At 36.6% G+C, this 22,713-nt stretch overlaps 1 protein-coding gene across 3 annotated transcripts in view; it reads left to right on the forward strand.

Moving 5' to 3' along the window:
- GLIS3 (GLIS family zinc finger 3) overlaps positions 1–22,713 on the forward strand; it is a 168,009-nt gene that overhangs the window by 100,438 nt on the left and 44,858 nt on the right. For all 3 annotated transcript variants that reach the window (XM_032096918.1, XM_032096916.1, XM_032096917.1), the window contains exons 4-5: positions 13,263–13,424; positions 14,811–14,921. In XM_032096918.1, coding sequence (XP_031952809.1) covers positions 13,263–13,424; positions 14,811–14,921 — 273 coding nt within the window. The remainder of the gene's footprint in view (positions 1–13,262; positions 13,425–14,810; positions 14,922–22,713) is intronic.

Consider the following 22,713-nt stretch of genomic DNA (forward strand, 5'->3'; position numbering starts at 1 on the left):
TTCTTCTATCTGGTGTGAGGCATGTCTGCAAGAGGCAAGATGTTCTGGTGCATGTAAATTGAATTGCAGGTGATGCAGTGTGTACTCAAGTTGTTGGAACCAAGGGATGACCTTAGCTGGCATTAAATGGGGTGTCAGAAGGCTAAATCCTAGCCATTACCTGGAGTTCATGCTGCTTCCTTACTATGTTTTTTTCTGGTGTTGAGAGGGAGGAGGGAGAGGAGGAACAGCAGCTTTGTTTGCTTTCCTGTTGGATGTACACACTGATTCTTTGCACTTGGATACACTGCACCAAAAGGAGGGAAATAACTTCTAAGGGTTTCTCTTTTCTTTTTTCGGCTGTTTTTACTGTCATGGGATCTCAGCAAAAATCTTTCTCAATTTGACAAGGCACGTACAGGCAAGAGGATTTGCTATCCTGAAAGGAAGATGGTGCCTATATCTACTTTTAGCATTCCTTTTGACTTCTATCTTTTTCGTCAAATTATCTTTGTTTTAATTTTAAATTCAAAGCATAATATTTAGATTTTAGTAAATGCTACTGCAAAGAAACAGTAACCAACACTTCTACCTTTCCAATCTTTAGCCGCTTCCATTGGTTTTCTTATCTCCAACTCACACCCATCAGTCAGATCTGTAGATTATTTTGAAAATTATTTTGCTTAAGAAGCCACATGACACTGAAGAACTGCATTTCCAGTACATGAAGTCTTGTCACCATCTTCTCACAGTGATGGCTTGTTTGCTTCACATGACCTTCTGTCTTGCCCTATTGAATCTGGAGAGCTTGCTCACCAGATGGGTTTCTGTAAGATCTCCTTGCTCTCTTTTTAATCCACAGGCTTATAACATGTGGGAGTATTGTCTTAGTCATCATGAATTTTGAGATTTAGTTGCAGATAGTCAAAAGCATATCTTCCACTGAACAAATTCAATGAAGCAAGAAAGCTTCTTTCTGCCTTTATTCTTATTACACTTCCCAGCAGGGCAGAAGATTAAATAATGCATACCCCAGATTCGAAAAGAATTTCTAATTTATGTTCTTTCTCCATAAAATACAGGGCTTAATCCTTTTCTTAAAGCTTTTTTTCTTTCTTTCTTTCTTTCTTGCCTGGTTTTTTTGATTTTTGGGTTTTATTTTTAACTAATTAAACAAACAGGCTCTAATTGAAAAAAAGGCTGAGAGTGTTAAGCAGTCAAGAATAGAAAACAGTTACTGGGCTGGGAAGTGCATTTTGAATGTTGCTGGAAATTTTTCTGTGGTTTACTTGTGGGGTAAGAAATAAACCTCCTTGGCTGTTTGCTATTGTGATGGACTCCCACTGATTAAAATGCAAGCACTTTTGCCTTGTTTTCCACAACTGTTCTTTTTTGCAATCTGTCTCTATCAAATTGTGAAGTGAGTGTTCTGTGTTTTGCCATGAAAAGACAGCTGTGTAAGTAGCTCGGCTCAGAACAGGAGAAAGTGGGGATTTTAAATGCTGAATTGTATTATTGATTTCCCTTTAACGGGACAAAGAGAGAATAAGAAGTAAGGCTACATTGCTAAACAGCTCAAATACATTTCACTCTAATCTTTTGGTTGCTTATCTTAAATTACCTATTACAAATTAGAGTGCAGAAGCAAGTTCCTGGTATGATTTTTAGACTAATTCAGCAGAATCCTGCTGCTCATGCCCTAAAATGTGCTGCAGAGCTGCAGTTCAGCCAGCAACATTATGAGTTGAGGCATTGTAATTATCTTGGCTTATGACCTAAGGATTAGGAAACTACTTGTAATTCTACATTTCTAACATATTCCAAATTCTCAAGTGAAAGTGGGGCATATTGAAGTAATGCAGAACTGGGACCTGGTTATTATGACAGAACGGTTATAGTATGGACTGGCAGTAATGCAGCCATGCTAAGGTTGTTTAAGAATTCACCTTTGCCCCATTTTAATTTGCTTAAGTTTTTGCTGAATAGTAGATTTTGGGGAATTTTCTGGTCCAGATTTTTTCAGTAGCCATAGATACTAATCTGAATACTTTTCAATAAAGCACCAATGATTCAAAAGTAATTGAGTTGTTTTAAGAAGTTCTGGAATTCAGAAAATAAACATTAAGATATTAATTTTCTTTAATTTCTAGTTACTTAGCTTTGGGGTCTGTGGGGTGGCTTTTAGGTATTACAGAGCATATTTTGATTAAATATGCTTCAGACTGTTCAAGTGAGTGTGTTACAACTGTAACCCCAAATTAGCCACTTCAAGTATTAGAAAATGTTGAATATTTACTGCTGTATATAGCCTTGAATGTAACTTCTGTATGCTTTACTTGCATCCACATAGTTAAAAGTATCGCAAGGTAGTATACTCTTGTTTGCTTCTTACATACAATTATCAGGATTAAATTTCTCATGAATATCAGTGAGATGGCATTATCATGGTAGAGAGTAAGTATTATGAAACAGAGATAGGAAAAAATCAGTATGCATCATATCTATTTTCCAAAAAGATGGAAATCTGAAGTTAGTAATATAGTTAGAGAGTAGCCAAGTAATTTTTATAGCTATGTATAGAAGTATACTAGGCGGCCATAACTATAGAGATGCACGTGTTGTATTTTAAGAAAAAAGCTACTAAAAAGCAGTGCAAAAATTTTTTTGAAATAATACCTACAAAGTTTTGGTCACCACTCCACATTTGTTATAAATCATTATTACTGGCAGAGATTCTGCCAGAGTGTAATAGAAACAGTCTTTTCTCCATTATGAACTGAGTGGACCATGAATACACCCCATGGATTGAATAGCCTGAACTTATTAATTCCATAAGAAACATTCTAGAAACATTACCTCTCTGAGGGAAAAGAGTCAAATCAATTCTGTCATATGAAATTTGCAAAAAATTCTGTCCCCTGATGAGGTTGTTGTTCCATAATGGAGAATGAGGCTGTTGTTGCATAATGGAGAATATCAGACTTTTTGGTCCTTGAAATCAAACAGTATGTTTCTGTGTATCCCTATGAAAGAGCATACTTTGAAAAAGGTACTTCTCAAACCAATACATACTGGCACAGTTTAATCTTGCTATTTTCAAGGTATTCTACTTATATGTGTAAAAAATGTGTTTATGTTAGAGGTTACATATGATTGAGCCAATTTGGCAGAAGAAAATAGTGCAACAGGTATGTAAATATTGTATTAAAATTAAGAGAATTGCCTTTTCAGTATATTGTTCTTGCATTTTCCAAGTGCAATTTAAACTTCTAAATTCAAGTCCAGGTTTGACCAAGCATAATACTGTCCACTAATGATGCCTCTTTCGGTATGCATTGTGCTTTTTGTCTCAGGCACTTCAAGCTGACCACTGCCTATTGTAAACAAGTAACCCATTAAATTATGCCTTACACTTTTGCTTTAATAAAACTACTTTAACCGGGCCCTTTAAGTAACATCAGTGTCAGTCTGTCAAATTCGGAGCCAGTCAAACTTTTTTTTTTCCAGGATAACATAAGTACATCATTTCTTTGGACACAAAGTTAGTATTTGTAGAAATGTACTGTATCTTGGCATGTTTGCATTTGAGTCCAAATGCTGCACTCGGGAACTATCAAATGGATCTCTTACTGCCCATTTTGCTCTTGACAGTTATCTAACAGCTTTTTTAATTAAAAAACCCCAAAATAAACAAAAAAAAAAACCAACAAAAAAACTCTAAGAAAATTGAAGTTTGACTTTTTAAATAAGAAATGGGGTTTACCAAGAGGTCCTGTGCCAGATAGCAGCTGGCCTTGTGTACATTTACTGGGAATAAAAAGAACCTCATATCCAGATTTGTAAAACACCATGCTGAAAGTTTTACAGTATCAACTGTGAGCTATGCACCATAAGTAAGAGTTTACTGAGAACTGTCTTAGTGCTTTCCTGTCTGTAATATCCTTGTATCTGTGAAAAATGGCAATCAAGTGTTAATATTTTCAAATAACTGTAAGAATAAATACTTTGTTAGTGTTTGTAGAGCAGCATGCATGTTTCTTCCACTTTTTCAGTCCCAATTTCCATGTTTATAAATAGGATAGGACAGGATGGAATGGAATACTCTTATTTCTATGATAGAAATAGATATTTGTACAAAGTTACTATTTATAGAAAATACAATGAATCATGAATGATAATGTTGACATGGAGTATGGTGAGGAAGTTTCTTTTGCAGCTCAGCTATGGGTTCAGAGCTTTCCTGGTTATTTATTCCGTTTTTACCTAGTGTAATAGATATCAGATTTTAGACCTTTGTGAAATTCAGAAAGAGCAAAATCTAAAACAACAGAATCTTCCCAGTGAGAATGTGATTTACACTATATCATTTCCATATTTGAAAGACTATTACCTCAATTTATAGTGCATGTCTGGCACGAAATCCTGTAGAAAACAGAACTACATAAGTGAGATGTAGTTACATGTTTTCATTTTTTTGAAGATGGTATTCCTGCATGTATTTTTTTAAATACCTGCAAGGAAACAACTGGTTTTTTACTTGACAAAAGGTTGTTTAGTTCTTGCATGTCTACAAGAAGGAAAACATATTCAAATGCATAGGACTTCTCTGGGGCTTACAATAATAGTAGCTGCCTTAACAGTGAACAATTTCTAGGAGAAAAAAGCTGCATGATTACAGATTATGGCCTCAGTTACATGAGGATCAAAGACAACCTTTTAGAAAAGCCAAAGAGGAAGAGAAAGAAAGGAGTAAAATCAGAAGAAAAAAAGAATTTGCAAGCACCATCTTCCAAAAGGAAGCAAAGAAAGAATTCCCAAAATGTTCATTTTCCCCCTAATAGTTTCCATACCATATGGTTTTTGAATCAGTAGCAGCTGATGTATTCGGTAATAGCTCCTTTTGAAGGGAGTTGTCATAATATTTACCTTCTCTACAGCAACAGAAATAGCTTGTGAGGCTGAAATGGCCATGCTTACTAAGACTGATGAAAACAAGAGACATTTCCATGGTGAATGAATCTCTTGACACCATTATTTCAGGGACGAGTAACATTCATTGCACTGTGCTTAGTTTCAACTGAGATATTTGTGTCCTTAGGCATGGTGCTACCTAGAAAATAAGGTTACATTGTGCTGCAGATCTCTAGAACATGAAAAGTATGAAGAATTCTGGAGATCTGATATGAAAAGGAAAAAAAGAGCATGCTACATTTATCAAAAACACAGGAATAAAAGCCATCTGTAAAGAGAGTTTTCACAATGAAATACTGTGGTAGGTGAGGACAGTTACTTAAGTCTCCTACTTTTACTGCGATTACATGCCATCCTTAGTCCACTGTCTTATCAGAACTGACATCAGAATACTGACCTCCCTGGAAAGGAGATTAAAAATAAATCTTACTGAGACACTCAAGTAATCTGTCTATATACAGGAACGGTCAAGTGTGTACAGTGTGACCAAAAAAGTGACAATTATTCAAAGAGAATGCAAGAAACTAGCCTCTCATGTGCATCTGTCTGAAAAAGTAGCCTGATTCAGTTTCCCATGTGAACCAATGTGTAGATTTTTGGTCTGTATTAATATACCCTCTTTTCCATTGATTTCATTGCCTGTATAGCAGCATGTATCTCTTCTTACTTAAAAATACCCAAAGAGATGGATGTATCGGAAAACTGAAATCAGGTTAGGATATAGTCTATTAGTCTTGTTCAATCCCTACACGCAAACAAAAAAAGCATTATGTGCTGCTTAATCAAAAGCTCTTAAAATGTGAACCTTATAGCTATAAGCACTGACTAGTCCTATTAAGTCTTACATCTGACTAATAATATGAACTTTACTCTCTATCTATTGAGTATAATAAGCCTTTTAACATAAACTAGGAAGTACAAAGAGGCTAAATAATAATTTACTTTAGATTTTGCCATGGTCTGTAATTATCTTTTGTTTGCATTTACATTTATGCATGCTGGATCATAAAATTTTAAGGAATCTACCAGAAAAACACAAAGTGAGGATATTGCAGTGAAGGGAACCTTCTTTTTTTTAAGAGGAAAGCAAAAGAGGCTAATTACCTCTGGGCCAGTTTGTCATTGAAAAACTGGGCAAACAAGTATCTGCTATAATCAATGTAACACATATAAACATAATCTGTCATTATTTACTGGAACAATAAATTCCCAGACATTGTATAATTTCATAAGCCTAACTATAAAAGCAAAAATAAATGCCAGCCATTGCACAGTTTTGAGGAAAATATATGGCCTTACATAAGCTCAGTGCATTCACCAAAGCATTCAGCCACCACATTAGAAAATATGTTCTGTTCAGATAGGCACTAAAGTAAAGTGCTGCTCTGAATGCTACATTTTCCCCCATTTAAACACTTCAAGGGTTAAAAGCACAGCACTTACTTTGCACTAGATGAACCTGGGCCTTTAAATCTCAGCTGTGGCTGCAGCCTCCTTGTCAGTGAGCACCTGATGTCAGCAGTTTGAATGATGTCTGACACTAATTATGTGTCATTCACAAGATTGCCAGGCTGGAGAGTCTGGGGGTATAAAAAGCTATTTAAAAGGTTTTCATATGAGGTCTTACTCTCAATTTTTTGAAAACACTTCTTTTGCAGAGAAGCACCCTGGTAATACTGTTGAGGAAGGAAAATGGTTAAAAGACTATTAATTAATGCTTGAAATGCATTGTTCTTGTTTGAAAGCCATAAAAGAAGCAGCTTTTACTTCTGTTTGTGTGGTAAATACAAAGCTGTGGAGAGATACCTTGTCCTTGTCATACCACCTGCCTAGGTGCTGACACAGAAGAACCTACCTGGTCAGCATCTCAAAGCATTCAAAATTAATTGACAGATGGACAGTGTTAAATAATTAATGTTCCTTTTATCTGCTAATAAATCTTAGAAAATGCTGCATGGCTATTGAATAATTCAAAGATTTGGTTTGGGACCTTATGTATATGTTACTCTACATTTATTTTTTCCTGTTCTTAGGGATACCGTTTCTTCCATTTGCACATACATATTAATGAATTACAGCATTTTCTAAGGTCTAGGAATGGTTTATGTTTTTATTCAGATATATTCCTTAAAAGTTAAAGATTTAAAACTTTTACTTGTCATACTTATGGTCAGTTTATGAATATTATGAAAGTAGGCAAGTCAAGCAGCTTGTCATGCCAATCTCCAACAGTAATTCGCTGTTGTAAATGGGTGTGGAACAATACATTACATGAGTTGGTACAGTGCTCTGGGGGGGCAGGTATTCTTCTCTTCTTCCATGTAACAGGTGTTAGGATGGAAGGAAATAACTTCCAAGTTGTGCCAGGGAAGGATTGGTTTGGATATTAGCAAAAAATTCTTCACTGAAAGAGTTGTCAAGCACTGGGAGAAGCTGCTCACATAAGTGGCAGAATCACCATCCCTGGAGGCATTAAAAAGACCTGTAGATGTGGTGCTTGGTGAGATGGTTTAGTGGTGGACTTGGCAGTGCTGGGGTAATGGTTGGAGTCAGTGATCTGAAGAGTCTTTTCCAACCTAAAATGATTTTAAGTTTTTTGTATTAAATTCCATTTGAAGAGTACATAGTAGATGAAGAGTGCTTCACTTGTTCCCAGAATAGTGGTCCTAAGTAGTTAAACTTCATACATTTAACAGGGACTAGAAGAGCTACAAATACCGAGAGTATCCCACTGACAGAGATGATCTCATTAGTTTTGCTGGATTATTAAATTATGAAAAGGTACATAGTAAATCAGCCAAATGCAAAGAAATGTAAGCAGGAAGGAAGACATACAGCTTATGATTACAATATGAGAAATTATGCCTAGAAAAAAGTCTGAGTGGGAATTTAGTAGTACCAACTGTAATCAAAACCCTCAGTAAAATGCTATGACTTAAAGAAGGCTAGGATGATCCTGAAATAAGTGAAAAAGGGAGTTTGATTCATATTACCTGAATACCTAACATTGATAAGACTACCACTGAAACACTGATCATGTATTTTGTATCCCAGGTGAATACAGAAGCAGTCAGAAGGGGACCAAATTACATTGTGTGAGGAGTTTTTAGTACATGTGTCTATGTGGTCATGTGCAATCAGTCATAGATTAATGTGGGTTTGCCATGCATTGGCTGGCAAAAAAAAGAGCCAGGTCTGATTTGAACTGTATATCTGTGAAACTGCTGGTTGTCTTACCTGTGTGGATGCAGTGGGGAAAGCCCAGTCCCACAGTCATGATGCCATGTATCCTTGGACCACTCTGGCATCCACTGTGCTTAATGAAGAAAAGGCATGGAAGGTAGAGATGTTGGTTATTTTCTTATTGTTTTTCATGGAAAGTATTTTTGCTAGGGTAAAGTTTCTTATCTTGTTGACCTTTTAAAATCAGTGAGGAATTTCTCCCCTCTGATACGTATCTTAGCTTCTGGGTGCACATTTTTCTTCTCATTTTGCATCATCAGAGGTTCCCCATGAGTGAATAGGTTACTAAGCCAAACAAGCTGGTATTTTGAAACTCTGGGTATGCATTTGAACCACCTGGTTAATATGTCCTCTGTGTGTGCTTAGGGTTGGGTTGATTTCCCCCAAGTCAGATTGGCAGAGATTTGAAGAGTTCTTCACCTTTCCATCAAGCACATGCCATATCTAACTTTCTGAGGTCATTTGGATGCAGCTCATGTGTCTCCCTATATCAGAGCCTTTTGAGGGGCTCTCAGTCTGTTTCTTGCCTGAGACATGTATTCAGTTTTATTGAAGAATGAATGTATTCTGTCAGTAAAATATCTAGGTTTGTTATGGAGATTTTGTGTGGACAATAGCTAGCTCTTGTACACAGAAAGTCAGATGCTTCAATTTAATGGTTATAGGCAGGCTAATGTTTAGCAAAGTCAAATTTAAAAAGGAAAACCACACCTCTCCCAGTAAACTTAGAGATAGGCCAGATGAGGAACATGTAATGAAACGTATTTGTTATAATATCACATAAATATTTCCTCACACATGACAATGGAGAAGGGAAATGCTTATCCTTCACACTTCAAAAAATAAAAGAAGATCCTTTGCCACATACAGTGATGCTTAAAAATATTTGTGGATCGCTGTATAATTGGTTCAGATGAAAAAAGATACTAAAATCCCAAACTTGAAGATAGTAACAGTGTGTTGTATACTCAATTGAACATTTCTGTAAAATCAAATACTGTTCAGGTGTCAGTATTTCTAAAAGTATTTAATTTCATTTTGGGGGGATTTGGAATCAATGTCAAAGTAAGTCTGAGAAAGCATTGTATATAGTGAAAAAGCAAATAATTTTGATATGTATAAATAATTTGGGAGAAGGTTGCATGACTTGATAACAGAAAATACCTAGAATCAAAAGTTACCTTTTACATTGCTTATAATGTTAATACAGCAGAAAAATGACAAAAGAAAAAAATGACACTGGGTGCAAAAGGAAAACAAATTCAGACAGGAAAATGTGAATATATTTAATACCAGATTATATTAGATAGGGGATAAAGAAGAAGTTGGGCTGACTGACTTTTAAAATGAAGACTACATACTTTTCAGTGAATGGGCAGAGCTCAGACAGATGTCTGCCAGAACAAGTTCTTCAGTCCTTGCTATACTGGTGATCAACTGAGATAATCAGAGCAGTTCCTTTTGCAGAGAAAACTGACTAATTTCTTAGTCACTTGGCCACTGATTATCTGCTACTGATACTGAAGTATTCACACAGATATTACCATGCTGTTCTATTGTTTAAGAGTCTAAATGTATTTTATAGTGAAGGTGGCCGTTGAATTCCAGTCAGGGCTCAGAAATGCATGGTGCATCCAGCAGGGCTTTGGATGTTGAACAGATTATTTTACATAACCTATGAGATTATATTGTCATTTTACAGGAGGGTTGCTGGTATACTGAACGTCATTGCTGCATAAGTAAGGATGAACAGTGCATTCATGAGAACATTAATATTTTAAAGTCAAAACACTGCTTTTTCTTTCTGTTGACGTGCTTTACCTTTCCCTGTAAATATATTGTTTCTTGCTTTTCATAACTGGCCTTATAAAAGGAGAAAGTAAACATGAATGTGTTTTAAAAATAACTTTGGGAAGTACAGAGGGGAAATTTTCTGTATGAGCTACTTAATGGTTTCAATTTGCATGCAGTAGTAAAAATAAAAGCTCAGTAATGTGATTTCTGTATTGCAGTTTAGGAAAACATTGCACAATTAATTCCACATAATACTTGCAAAAAACCCTGTTTAATCAGGCATATGTTTAGGGCTGTTAAACAGATTCAGAATGCTAAATGTATGCCATATACTTAAAGTGACTACAACAGTTAATATCTTAGAAAACTTGAGTTCCATTTCAAAATGCAGCTATCAACTCCCTGACTTTTCCCCCCCAGAAGTAATCCTGTCTTGTCTGCGATACTTCCACTGAAAGCTGTTTATGAGGATAGAATGTATGCTGTGTTGTTGAAAAGAGTATCTTTTCATTCCTTTTATCTTAAGAATCAGAGATTTCCAAGGCTTCAAGAAATTTGATTTATAGAGGAAACGTTCATTAACTGTTGAGTAAAGGTGGTCTTTTTAATAATACAGGCTTGTAGACTCTGTTTTGCTAGAATGACCTTTTCAGCAATACACAACTATATATTGCCTTGTGAAAATACCAGACAGTAATTTAAGGCTGTGGAGGGAAGAGAGAACTATCTTTTCTTCCAATTTATACTCAGCAATGCAGAAGTCTTCAGAAATAACAATTCTTAAATTTTTATGTTTACACTCCCCAGTTCTGCTTACTTAAGCATTTTTGCCCATTTAAAATTAATAGTAATTTTACAACCATAAAAAAAGTCATTTACATGTTTAAGTTCATTTGCATGCTTGAAGATTCAAAGTTTAATAACCTGAAAAATAAACAAAACAGAGCCATGCTTCTACAGCTTGTTCATTGATCTGAGTTTTACCCTATAAAATCAATGGCTTCTTGAGGTACTACAATTATACTTATGTACAGCATAGTCATAGTCATTAGAAAAAATGGTTTTTCTTTTATGAAGTTGTTACAAAAGAATAACTTGTTTGTATAAGATGGGCTATCAGTAGACTTCTTTCTAATTTTAACATAGGTGCTCTTGAATTATTTTGCTTTTTGAAGGTCATTTTTTTGAAAGCTTAAAACTGAAAGAGTACATTTATATTAGATGTTAGGAAGAAATTCATTATTGTGAGGATGGTGAGGCACAGGAACAGGTTGGCCAGAAAAGTTGTAGATCCCTCATCCCTGGAAGTGTTCGAGCCAAGGCTGGATGGAGCACTGAGCAACTTGTTCTAGCGGTTGTCCCTACCATAGCAGGGGGGTTGGAACAAAATGATCTTTAAGATCCCTTCCAACCCAAACCATTCTATAATTCTATCATTTTTGTGATTAATTTCTTGTATCAGTTTTTAGCTTCCATGTTTTTATGCTTTCTCCACTCTTTACTTTTTCCTAGAGAAATGTGATATTTTTATCAAGACACTTGTAAGGTGTATTGGTGTATTTTTTTTTTTTCTGTAATATTTTCTAAAAATATATCCTTAAGAGTATAAATATTTTTACACTTGCAACAATGTTTTGTATGCATGCTAAAGGTCTGTAAACATAAAGGCAACACTATTTATACAAGCACAAATTAATGTTCAGTGGTCAATCTGGATAATCTGAAATCAAAGGAGATCATCTGAAAAGCACTGGTTCACTTTGTATAAAGGGATGGAATAGAAATAAAAAGTTTCCTGGGTTGAGACATTTTCTGAAATGAATATGTGGGAAAGATAAATCACAGTTATGGTATAGCGGGGTGGTTCATCCTCTTTATCAAACTTTAGTTTCTTAATCTTAATTTTAATATTGATGGTTTATAGGTAGTGTGATTTATACTTTATTCTTTGAACTTGTAATTCTTTTTTGCAGTAATCCAAAAGACAGATGGTCTTAAAATTAAGTGATACAAATTTTGTATATTTTTTCTCTTTTTTTGAGGAAGTTACTGATTTATAAGAAAGGCATGCCAATTATGATCAGAATTATGTCAGTTTTTCCTATCTGTGCTTTTGTAAACATATTGCTGCATAATATATAATAAAATTTAGTTGTGTTATTCTGACACTGGTGAAAAATGGCCTGTTTCTTCTCAAGTGAATAAAATTAACAGGTAATTAATAGGTAGCAAAATGATGGAAATTTTTGTGTTAGCTTTAGAAATGTTTGATATCTCCGCTACAGAATAATTACTTTTGCAAGTATGCAAGAACTGCAAACTAGCATGTTATGCATCAGAAGCTTTAGATAGTGGCTTTGCATAGTGGGATATGCAGCAGCTGAAACTAATGAGATTAATTGATCCTGACTGATAGAATTTTAAAAAGCCTGCCCTTCTGATAGTCATAAGTATTTAAGTCTAATTGAAATCAAGTGCATATAAAAATGCTGGTGTCAAATAGAATGGACCTTTTACTTTCCCTTAGGTTACAGTATACTATGAGAACACGATGATGAAAATCTTGTTTTCTGTTCCTATAAACATAGATTTCTCCACAGATGCAGTACTTGATTAAGTACAGAAGTACTGTGCCACATGGTTATTGGTTTCCCATAGGAATTACATCCTATTTTGACAGGCTTACAGTATTTTTAGTGCTTCATACATTTACTCATGGTAGAAAGGTAAAAATATATTTCAGAAGTCATTTTACTTTTTGCATCACCATTAGCCAGGCAGAGCAGACTGATACTTCCATGCATGCCTTTGCTATTGCTCTGTAGGTTGGGCTGGTACTAAGAGATGCCTCAGTTAGGGTCAGTTGCCATTATCCAGAGAAGCCTGGAGCTGATATAGGGATGGTTAGCAGAGGTCTCGGGAACCTCACAGTGAGTGTTTTGCTCTTGGCATGCTACAGGGGGGAGAATCAGCTGGTGCTGTGTTAACCAGACAGGTGCTGCATTCTCACCTGGTTGGTCCCTTTGGGTCTCAGTGTGCCATCTGCAAAATCTAGGACATGCTCTCCTAATTCAGCCATGTGCAGGGAGGATAGGTACATTTTTACACTCTAAATAGTTTGAACCCTGCAGCAACACCCAAGCCAGGCCCTGCGGAGCTACCCAGCCATAGCAGGCTGGAGATCTCTGCATGCCCTTTTACTCTCCTGTTCGGTGTTTGCTGTTGCAGTTTACTGTGTGTGCTTTCCTTTCAAATAATTTCTTTCTCTTTTCTAGTTTGAGGGTTGCAAGAAAGCCTTTTCCAGACTAGAAAATCTCAAGATTCACTTAAGGAGCCATACGGGTGAAAAGCCGTACCTTTGCCAGCACCCTGGCTGCCAGAAATCTTTCAGCAACTCCAGTGACCGCGCCAAGCACCAGAGGACACACCTGGACACTGTAAGGACACAGAAGTCCCATTGCAGTCCCCTGTACAATAGACCATCTGATCCTTTCCTCCAGCTTGGTGACAGCAGGTAGCCCATAAGAGATAGGTCTGATGAGGCTGTTGAAGCTGCTTCAAAAGTGACCCAGTAATCTAAGCATGCAAGAAGATGGACCAAACTAGTTGATGAGAAGACCACAGTTCCATGGTCTTTGCTGCAGGTAGAGGCAGTAGCTTTCTTCCACTTAGTTGATATTTAGGGAAACTGAAGCCATCTGCGATAATAAGTCCTTTTCTTTGACAAAAACTTAAGGCTAGGACATGTACCAGAAAGTCAAGAGAGGTAGAATAATTTTGTTAATCTAAAAATTTTCATGCTAACAGATTGTTGCTTTAAATTTGAGTCACAGCTGAGATTTGTTTGAAAAACTGTTTCAGAACAAAAGATCATGTTTTCACAGAGACGGTTTCCAAAGGGCAGGAGTTCAGAAATACAATTAAAACAATGCCATTTGAGTTAAATGGATGTTTAAAAAATAAATTATCGATTTTGAATAGCTGATACTACAGCTGGCAAGTTAATTATTTGTACAAGGTGTTTTCAGAAATGCTGTGTGAAACATAAGTGGATAAATTGCAAAATAGCTAATTTCAGGAAACAGTTTGACCTAATGTTCATTTAATACTTTGTATTGTGAACCTACAAATCTTCAGGGAAGACAGACAGATTAGAACACTCAAGATGAGGTATTTATATGAGTTAGATTTATTGGGCTTTCCTTTAAGAAAACTATAAAGATATGACAAGACTGGTATTTTTCTAAAATGAAGTATTATTAGAAAATGTGAGCTGAAGCAGTTGGTTGGTACTTCACATTAAAATGCCTTTTTTTTTTTTTTTTAATGTTATACTTTTGAAACTTTAATATTCAATACTTGGTTTGGTTTTTGCTTGCCTTCTTTGTAATATAGTAAACTAACACTTATTCTTGTTCTCTTTTTCTGAAGCAGATCCTTCTATAATCCTAAACAGTCTTTCTGGGCCTTTACTGCAGTTTCTTTACCTGATTCACTAAAGACTGTAATTTCTGATTAAGTCAAAGATTGCTCTGAGGGTGGAAGAATTGTAAGTATATCCAGCAATATTCATTGTACTGATTAGAAAAAAAAGGTAACAATGAAAGGTGCTGTAATGAAAGCTTTCCTTTTGTTTGTCTTCCTTAAAAGCTTTACTTCATCCTTTCCCCCTCTAACAAATTGCCAGCACTCTGCTTGTAATAATGTACATTTTTGTTCTGTACTAGTGTGGTTTGCAGCATCCCAAGGCTCAAAAAGGATTCTCCTGAGTTAAAATAATTTGTGATAAAACAGCATCTTTATCCTTTTTCTTTTTGATTTAGAAACCTTATGCATGTCAGATTCCAGGATGTACTAAGCGGTACACAGATCCAAGTTCCCTACGAAAGCATGTGAAAGCCCATTCTCCCAAAGATCAACAAGTCAGGAAAAAGGTAATTTTTCTACTGTCTTGACTGGTGTAAATCTTATGAGAAGAAATCAGTGTTATAGTATTAGATGTTTCAATGCATCTTCAAGTACTTGGGTTGATTTCAGACTGTGAATTAGAAAAACCAGCAAATTATATTTAAATGTGGTTCATATATAGATAATTTCAACTTTGACTTAATGAGGCTACCTGATTTAAAGATTTATGTTTTTTGATGTGATTGTTAATCACTAAGTGTACATAACAAGGCAAATAAAAATAATTTTTGCCAACAGAAGTGCTTGGTTTCAAATTCTGCCACTTGGTAAATACACAATATTACAAAACACTGGCCAGTCTCAGATGGAAGGATGAGGGCAGTATGTGAGATTAAGCTCTGAATTATATTTCCATATTCCAGATACTTCCAACACCAAGATATTTCACAATGCTGATTCCCTGTGGATATCAAGTCCATGAGTCATCAACTGTTTATAAGTGCATCTCTAAAGAGCTGAGTTGTGACCTAAGGGAATGATTTTTTTGGGGGGGGAGCGTTTTTCATCATAGCTCATATTAATCACTGGCACTATTTCATTAGATTATTTAGATTATTGAGTTTGAAAGTCTAAGCTTTCATTTTAAAGGAAACTGGTTCTGATAAAATGGAAACATGCATGAAGGGAGGGACAGATAAACCTTTGAGATGTCAACCCCATGTTGAACAAGTCATAGTTTAGAAGTTTTAAAATTAAATGCACAGCCATTCACAGAAAGTAGCAAGAAAATCACTTGTGCAGCACTGGAAGCATTGAGTGGCAGTATTTAAAGCTGCAGTATAAAAACTGGAAGAGTAAGTTTTTATTCAGTGGTTTGTTGAAGCAGGACATGGCAGTAGGAACTGACCTACAGTGTTCATGAGGGATTTCCATTAAACTTAGGTGTGTCCACTCCTGTATCAGAGATTAAGTAAGTGAGCATTCATTTTCACCTTAGTAAGTAGTTCTTTGGCTCCCTTGTTCCTATGAATGCTGCCCAGAGGCAGGACTGCCAAATGAGGTCTGTGAGCCTTGTCCTGCCTGTCCCAGAAGTGCAACTTGGCCGTCCAGACACCATCTCCTACAAGCATGGTCAGCACATTGCGTTCTGAGAAGTTGTGTGATGTCTCAATTAAAATTGGCATAATGGACCTTAATATAGTAATTAAAGTTCTGCTGTAGAGTTACTGTCATTGAAGGTGAAATAACATGTTACTGCTTCTGTTGTTTTCTCATGTTGCACTACTATGTCAGATTTTCCTTCTTGCATTTCAATCACTCTTTGATTTTGCTCATTTTTAATTTCCTCTTTGTGCCAAACAGTTTAAACTTGGCCCTTTTTACTCCTCACTTCACTCTCTCTGAGCACACTCTAGACTTAAAATTATCCATTTTTTTCATCCCTCTTTGATAAGGATTTATTTATGCTCACTGGTCACTTGGGATATATTAATATATATAAGGAGAAATATGCCAAACTTCTACAAAAACAAAAGAAAAATTGTGGCTTCTATCAAGCCAGATACTTAAAACACAGATAAAGTTTGCATAATGTTTACAAGGTACAACATAGTTTGTTGCTGGACCTTTGAGAAGTTATAATTACTAACTAATATTATGCTTTGGTATTTGAAATATTTTCTGACAGTAATAATAACAAAAAATAAGAACAAAAACCCTTTTATTGAAGAATTAAGGTTATTTATGGATTTAATTAAAAGTGAAAATTGGCTTAATGTCAAAAAGGTAATTACGAAAATGTGAATTCATCAAAAATAACCATAAAAATTCCAAGGTGATAAAGACACAGTGGACTAATAACTTCCAGCCGTAGGGATCTATTCTGTTACAGAGAATGAAACCCTTTGCTGTCACACCCCGTTAGTCATGGATTCCTTTAATATATCGTGCCTGACTGGTTTTAATCCTCCTTTTCACCTCCCCCTGCATACCAAGTGACATTGTTGTGGCGTCTTAGGTTGCTAGCTCTCCAAGACTGTACCTGCAAATGTGTCTTTGATGTTGCACAGACTTAAATAGCAGGATGAAGTGTATTCATAGGAGTAGAATCAGCTACTTGCTGTGCTGATGTTGACATTGAGTCTTCAGCCCGGATTCTGTAGATGTTTCTTCAAAGTATTTGACTCTTTCCTTGGATCTCTAAGATAGGGCCAGATTATGCAATGGGATATAGGTAAATTTCCATCTCTCAATTATTTTAAGCAACTTCTGTTGATATAGGTCTATGACTTACCATGTAAGGCAAAAATGCTTTTCCTGCAAATCCATAATGCAGTCACTGTTCCCCTTCCGTAGTTATTCACTAAATACATTTAACTGGGAATCTCTCCAGGTAATGAGATGAAATCCTGTATACCAAGAAGATTCCAGCACAAATGCATTTAATGAAAGCAATTTAATGGATAGTACAATAAAATTTCATTTACTCTTCGAAGGAAAGCAGAGCCATGAGAGAGTAAAGATAGTCATGCCTACTTCCATCATCTTTGTGTAATTTGAAAAATTCTTGATAAAAATGAGGGCAAACAAGTACACAAAGACCATGTAAATATCTGTGAACAGATGCTGAAAATCTTTAGTAAAATACTTTAGGTAGAAGTCCATAATCTTAAATTATTTTGGTGGAATAAAAAGCAGTGTTTATTATCTTATTTTAAAAAAGAAAAATTGCTGACTCTGCCAGGATTTCATCTTCCCATTGGGAAGATAGATGGAGTTTCTTCTAAGCCAGGAAGTCAGTGAAAGAGAACTAGACAGTACCCAAAATGAGAGATTATAGTGATGCTGAGAGGAATGTTAATGTACAACATGCCCCTCAACTACAATTACTTTTGAAATGTATTCTCTTTTTAATCTTGTTCTCATTTCAGCTTTGACAGGAAAACTTAAAAGATTTTTTCTGTAAGTTGGCTAGACAAGTAAGCTTATTTTCAGTTGGCTACACTTTTTTGATTTCAGTAAACCACAAATGTCTTTCATCTGTGAACTGATGGTACTGTATTCAAAATCAAGAATCCATAGCTCTTTTAGTTCATAATTCTTTTTATTGAAGTTGAAAATGAAAATGCAATTGTGGAACATCTCAGCCAGATAGAAACATTCTAACATAGTTTTGGGTATTAGAGAGCAGGGATTCCTTACTGCAGCGTGCTGGTCACTCAGAGGATCCTGTCTCCAATCGAATCCAAGCATCAGGTAAACAGAGTCTTTATCATACAAAAATAATCACATGTTCATTAGCTATTGACCCTTACTTGGTGTATATGTTTTACTTTCTTTTACATGGTCTCACCCCTTATCAGATATCCTTATAGGTTCCTTGGGGTTTGTCTTCAATGTCCCTTGTCATTTTTAGGTGGCTGTTCCTTGACCCCCACTTTTGAGTAAGTGCAATATCATTGTTTTGCATAACTTCTGCTTTGTCAGCCTTGCAGAGCTGAGCTGGCATCCTGCTTGTGTTTTGCTTGGCTTCTGTTTGCCTAAGTTACATCCTTTATCTATTTCTCCAAGGCTGTGCTGTTCTGTTCTACTGCCCTTGATAAGAGTGAAATGTTGTTCTGTTCCATTCGCATCATTCTACTCATTATCATGTCCATATCATATCACTAACACAATCCAGATCCTGTGCTATTAGAACACATAACCACAGGAATGGGTCAGGTTGGAAGGGATCACAGTGGGTCATCTGGTTCAGCCTCCCTGGTCTGGGTCATCCCAGGGCACACGGCACAGGACTGTGTCAGACAGTTCTTGAACATCCCCAGTGAGGGAGACTCCACAGCCTCTCGGGTCAATCTGTTCCAGTGCCTGGTCACCCACACAGTAAAGAAGTTCTTGCTCATATTCAGGTGGAATTTCCTGTGTGTCAGTTTCTGCCCATTGCCTCTTGTCCTGTTGCCTGGCACCACTGAGTAGAGCCTGGTCCATTCTCTGACACCCTCCCTTCAGACACTTACAGGTATTGATGGGGTCCCCTGTGTCATCTCTTCTCAAGGCGAACAGGCCCAACTCTCAGCATTCTTCGTAAGAGAGACCCAGTTTGAAACTTGTATAGAAGGTCAATACCACCATTATGCTCTTCATGAAGATCCATTTGTTGTGTAACCTAGCACTCAGCCTTGTACAAGTATGAGATCATTGTCTTTTCCATGTAAGTATACCATGAAAAGTAATTTGCTATTTCTGTAGCAGTCATGCTGAAGAAATCTGTATTTGTGAATCTAAAGAAAATATTTAATTCACTTTCAAATACTGCAGTGCAGTTCCCACTGTGAACGGAATGGAATGGACTCTCCACTGGCTTTGTGTAGATGTTGTCATGAATATCTGCAATGTGCATTGCCTTTCTTAAAGGTTTTCTCTTTTAAAAAAGTGCATTTTCAAATAGATGAGAGACAATTTAAAAAGGACAAAAGATTGCTCTAATTTTGTGCAGCTGTTTGGCAAAGACAAGATCAGTTCAGTAACATTGACCTTATCATTGGAACAATGCAGTGGCTATGCTTTTAGATAGTTTTAATTTTATCTATACCAGTGAATAGCTGTTGTCATATATAATAGTTCTTTAAGCCAATGTGTCCTGCCAAAAAAACCCAAACCCCACGAAGATTTGAAAGATTGTTTCTAGTTAATTAAAAGAAAGTGAAATAGATGAAGATAGCTCCATCTTTATGAAAAAAAGGAAGAGAAAATTTGAACAGTTGACATAAACAAGATCAGCTAAAGGGAATGCAAAAGTCCAAGTCTGGACTTTGAATTGGAGGATGATTTATACCAAATAATTTCCTCTTTCATCTCACCAGCCTTTGATTCCTTGGCAGTTCTAACAGTGACCAGATCACATCTTTGTTCTTTTCATTTAAATTATTTATACGTCAGATATATTATTTAGACAAGCTTTGAGATATTGAATGCTTACCTGACAATTGCCTCTAAAAGCTGTCTGTTCTGTAAACCTGCACCGTCTTAGACCATTCAAATGGGTCTTGAGGAACCCATACAAGGATTCAGCTGATCAGATAGGTTAACACCTCAGCAGATGCATCAGTGACACTCCTAGGTTACTATTTAGTCTTAGCTTAACACAGGAATTATGTTTATTCTTCTGGTTTTTTTCTGAGACAAAAATTTTTGTACTGTCTCTGCCAGAAATCAAATATCATAGAGGCATAGCTTTAGAAAAGGCAGCCCAAAGGATATTTCTAAAAATTATCTAGACATTATGGAGATTTTTTTAAATTGTAGTTTGTATGGTGCATGTACCAAATCACTAAGGAATAGATGGAGTGATGAGACCAAAAGAGATAAGGGGTATGTGCATGGCTTCTAGATTGATTTATTTCTGTCCAGTAATCTTCCTTTTTCACACAGATTGGTCAGCTGTAAAATGATGGCTGAACAGTCACTTTTGGGAAGTTAGCAAAATGTTATCCCAATGACAATGGATGCTTCTATCATTTCTTCCTGTGACATCTGACTGGAAGGAGGTTTTTTCAGCTTTTATTTTGCTGTGCAGGAATAAAGGACAGAAGGCAATCAGAATTTCTCTGATCTTGCTCCTATTAATGCATGATCCCTTCCCCATTGCATTTATTGCTCTTCCAAAACTGATCAGCTAACAATGGTAGGTTTTCATAATGCTTTTCCTGATCATGATGAGAAAAATGGTGATAGACTGCACTGCTGAGATGAAGCAAGCAGTATGACACCTCAGCCATATCCACTCTTCAGACTGTAGTAGAGGCTAGTAGTAGAGCAGACAGTCCACACTAGGTGTGGAGCACATTGAAAACGATGGGATAAGGCTATAAATTGTCTGGCCAAAGCAATTACTGGCATTGCCTTGCAGAGTGGCCTCTGCTGAACTTGATGAGGATTCCCGTCTGAACTGAGGGGGCTTTACAGAAGCAACCTTGCTTATAAAGGTCCTGCAGGTATTCCTCTTCTCCCACTGTGCAACCCCCATTTTAGCAAAAAGGAGGTACAAAATCCTCACCTTTAGAGGCAGATCTTAATAACTGAATTCTTCTGAAGCCTAGTGTTTTTAAATTCATTTTATAACAGTTCACCTTTTCTCTCTTAGAGCCCTGTAATCTATAAGGTATATAGAATATATAATGATTTGGCTTGGAAGGAGCCTTAAAGAAGACCTAATTTCAATGCCCGTGCAAGGGGTAGGGACCCCTCCCTCTAGACCAGGTTGCTCAAAGCCCCATCCAGCCTTGAACACTTCCAGGGATGGGGCATCCACAACTTCTCTGGGCAGCCTGTTCTAGTGTTTCACCACCCTCACAGTAAAGAATTTCTTCCTGACATTTAATTTAAACCTACTCTCTTTCAGTTTTAAGCCAGTCACCCTTGTCCTGTCAATACAGTTCCTGAAAAAGGGTCCCTCTCCAGCTTCCCTGCAGGCCTCCTTCAGATACTGGAAGGTTGCTGTGAGGTCTCCATGCAACCTTCTCTTCTGCAGGCTGAACAGTCCCAGCTTCCTCAGTCTGTTCTTGTAGGGGAGGGGCTCCAGTCCTCTGATGAACTTTGTGGCCTCCTCTGGACTCAATCCAATACACCTCCTTCCTGTGCTGGGACCCCAGAGCTGGATGCAGCACTGCAGGTGGGGTCTCAGCAGAGCAGAGCAGAGGGGCAGAATCCCCTCCCTGGCCCTGCTGCCCATGCTGCTTTGGATGCAGCCCAGGACACGTTTGGCTTTCTGGGCTGTGAGTGCACATTACCAGCTCATGCGGAGTTTTTTGTCAATCATCGCCCCCATAGGGATGATTTCAAACACTTCTCAGCCCAACCTGAAGTTATGATATATAAACCTTTCCACCTTACAATGAAAACAAGAAATACGAAAAAACCCTATTGCTTAAAGTCGTAATATTAACCTATTGAACAAAATTTCTCTGGAACTAAGGCATACAGGTATTTTCAAAAGGTGAACATGGAAATTTCTATAAAGTTTTGAGAAATTGTCTGGATGTCTATTTTGTGGGTTATGTCAGCAAATATATTATTCCCTCAGCAAAATAATACAGACCTCTTGCCTCTTACACAGCTTTACACTTCTTGATCGTTCATTTTTTAATTGCTTTACAGTACAGTAGAAACAGGCTTTTTATTGTGACTACATATTGATTTTATCACACAACTGATGAAGCTACCAGTTTGTTTAAAAATTCTAGAAAAACCAAAGTTTTATACCCGCCTTTAGATTTTGTGAATAACATGAGAAGAAAATAGTGTCTGGGGATTTTTTTAGCTGGTATCTTTTATGTGTTAATGTCATGATGGGTTTCCAGTTTTTTCTTTCATTTCCTTTCTTTTTCAGTATTTGAACTAAGCTTTCTTTGCAACTCAAGAAACACAGTGCTTGTTGTGTTTCTTACATGAAAGAAATTAATTTTTTTTTCCTGCTCAGAAGGTTCAACTGATGAGAAAGGAGGGAGCCAAGGAGGGTTAGAGCATTACACCATTGGTGTTTCAGAAGGTCATTCAGGCACTAAGCTAATTACCAGTGACAGTCTCCATTATGTGACTATATTAATCTGGAGCAACTGCTCTGTTTGAGAATACCTTCCACACGGGGAGCGAACATACTACCATATGAGATAAGCTGCTTCTGCATCTTTCAGTTTTTGCTTGACCTTATCCAGACTCTTGGTTCAGATTTCACTGTTTAAATTGCAAAAGGGAGAGAATGGGTTGAAAGAGAAGCCAATCTATTTTCTTGCTTTGAGAGTAGTTGAAAATAAGGATATT

This window comes from Corvus moneduloides, chromosome Z (genome assembly GCF_009650955.1).
Source record: "Corvus moneduloides isolate bCorMon1 chromosome Z, bCorMon1.pri, whole genome shotgun sequence".
Taxonomy (NCBI): Eukaryota; Metazoa; Chordata; class Aves; order Passeriformes; family Corvidae; genus Corvus; species Corvus moneduloides.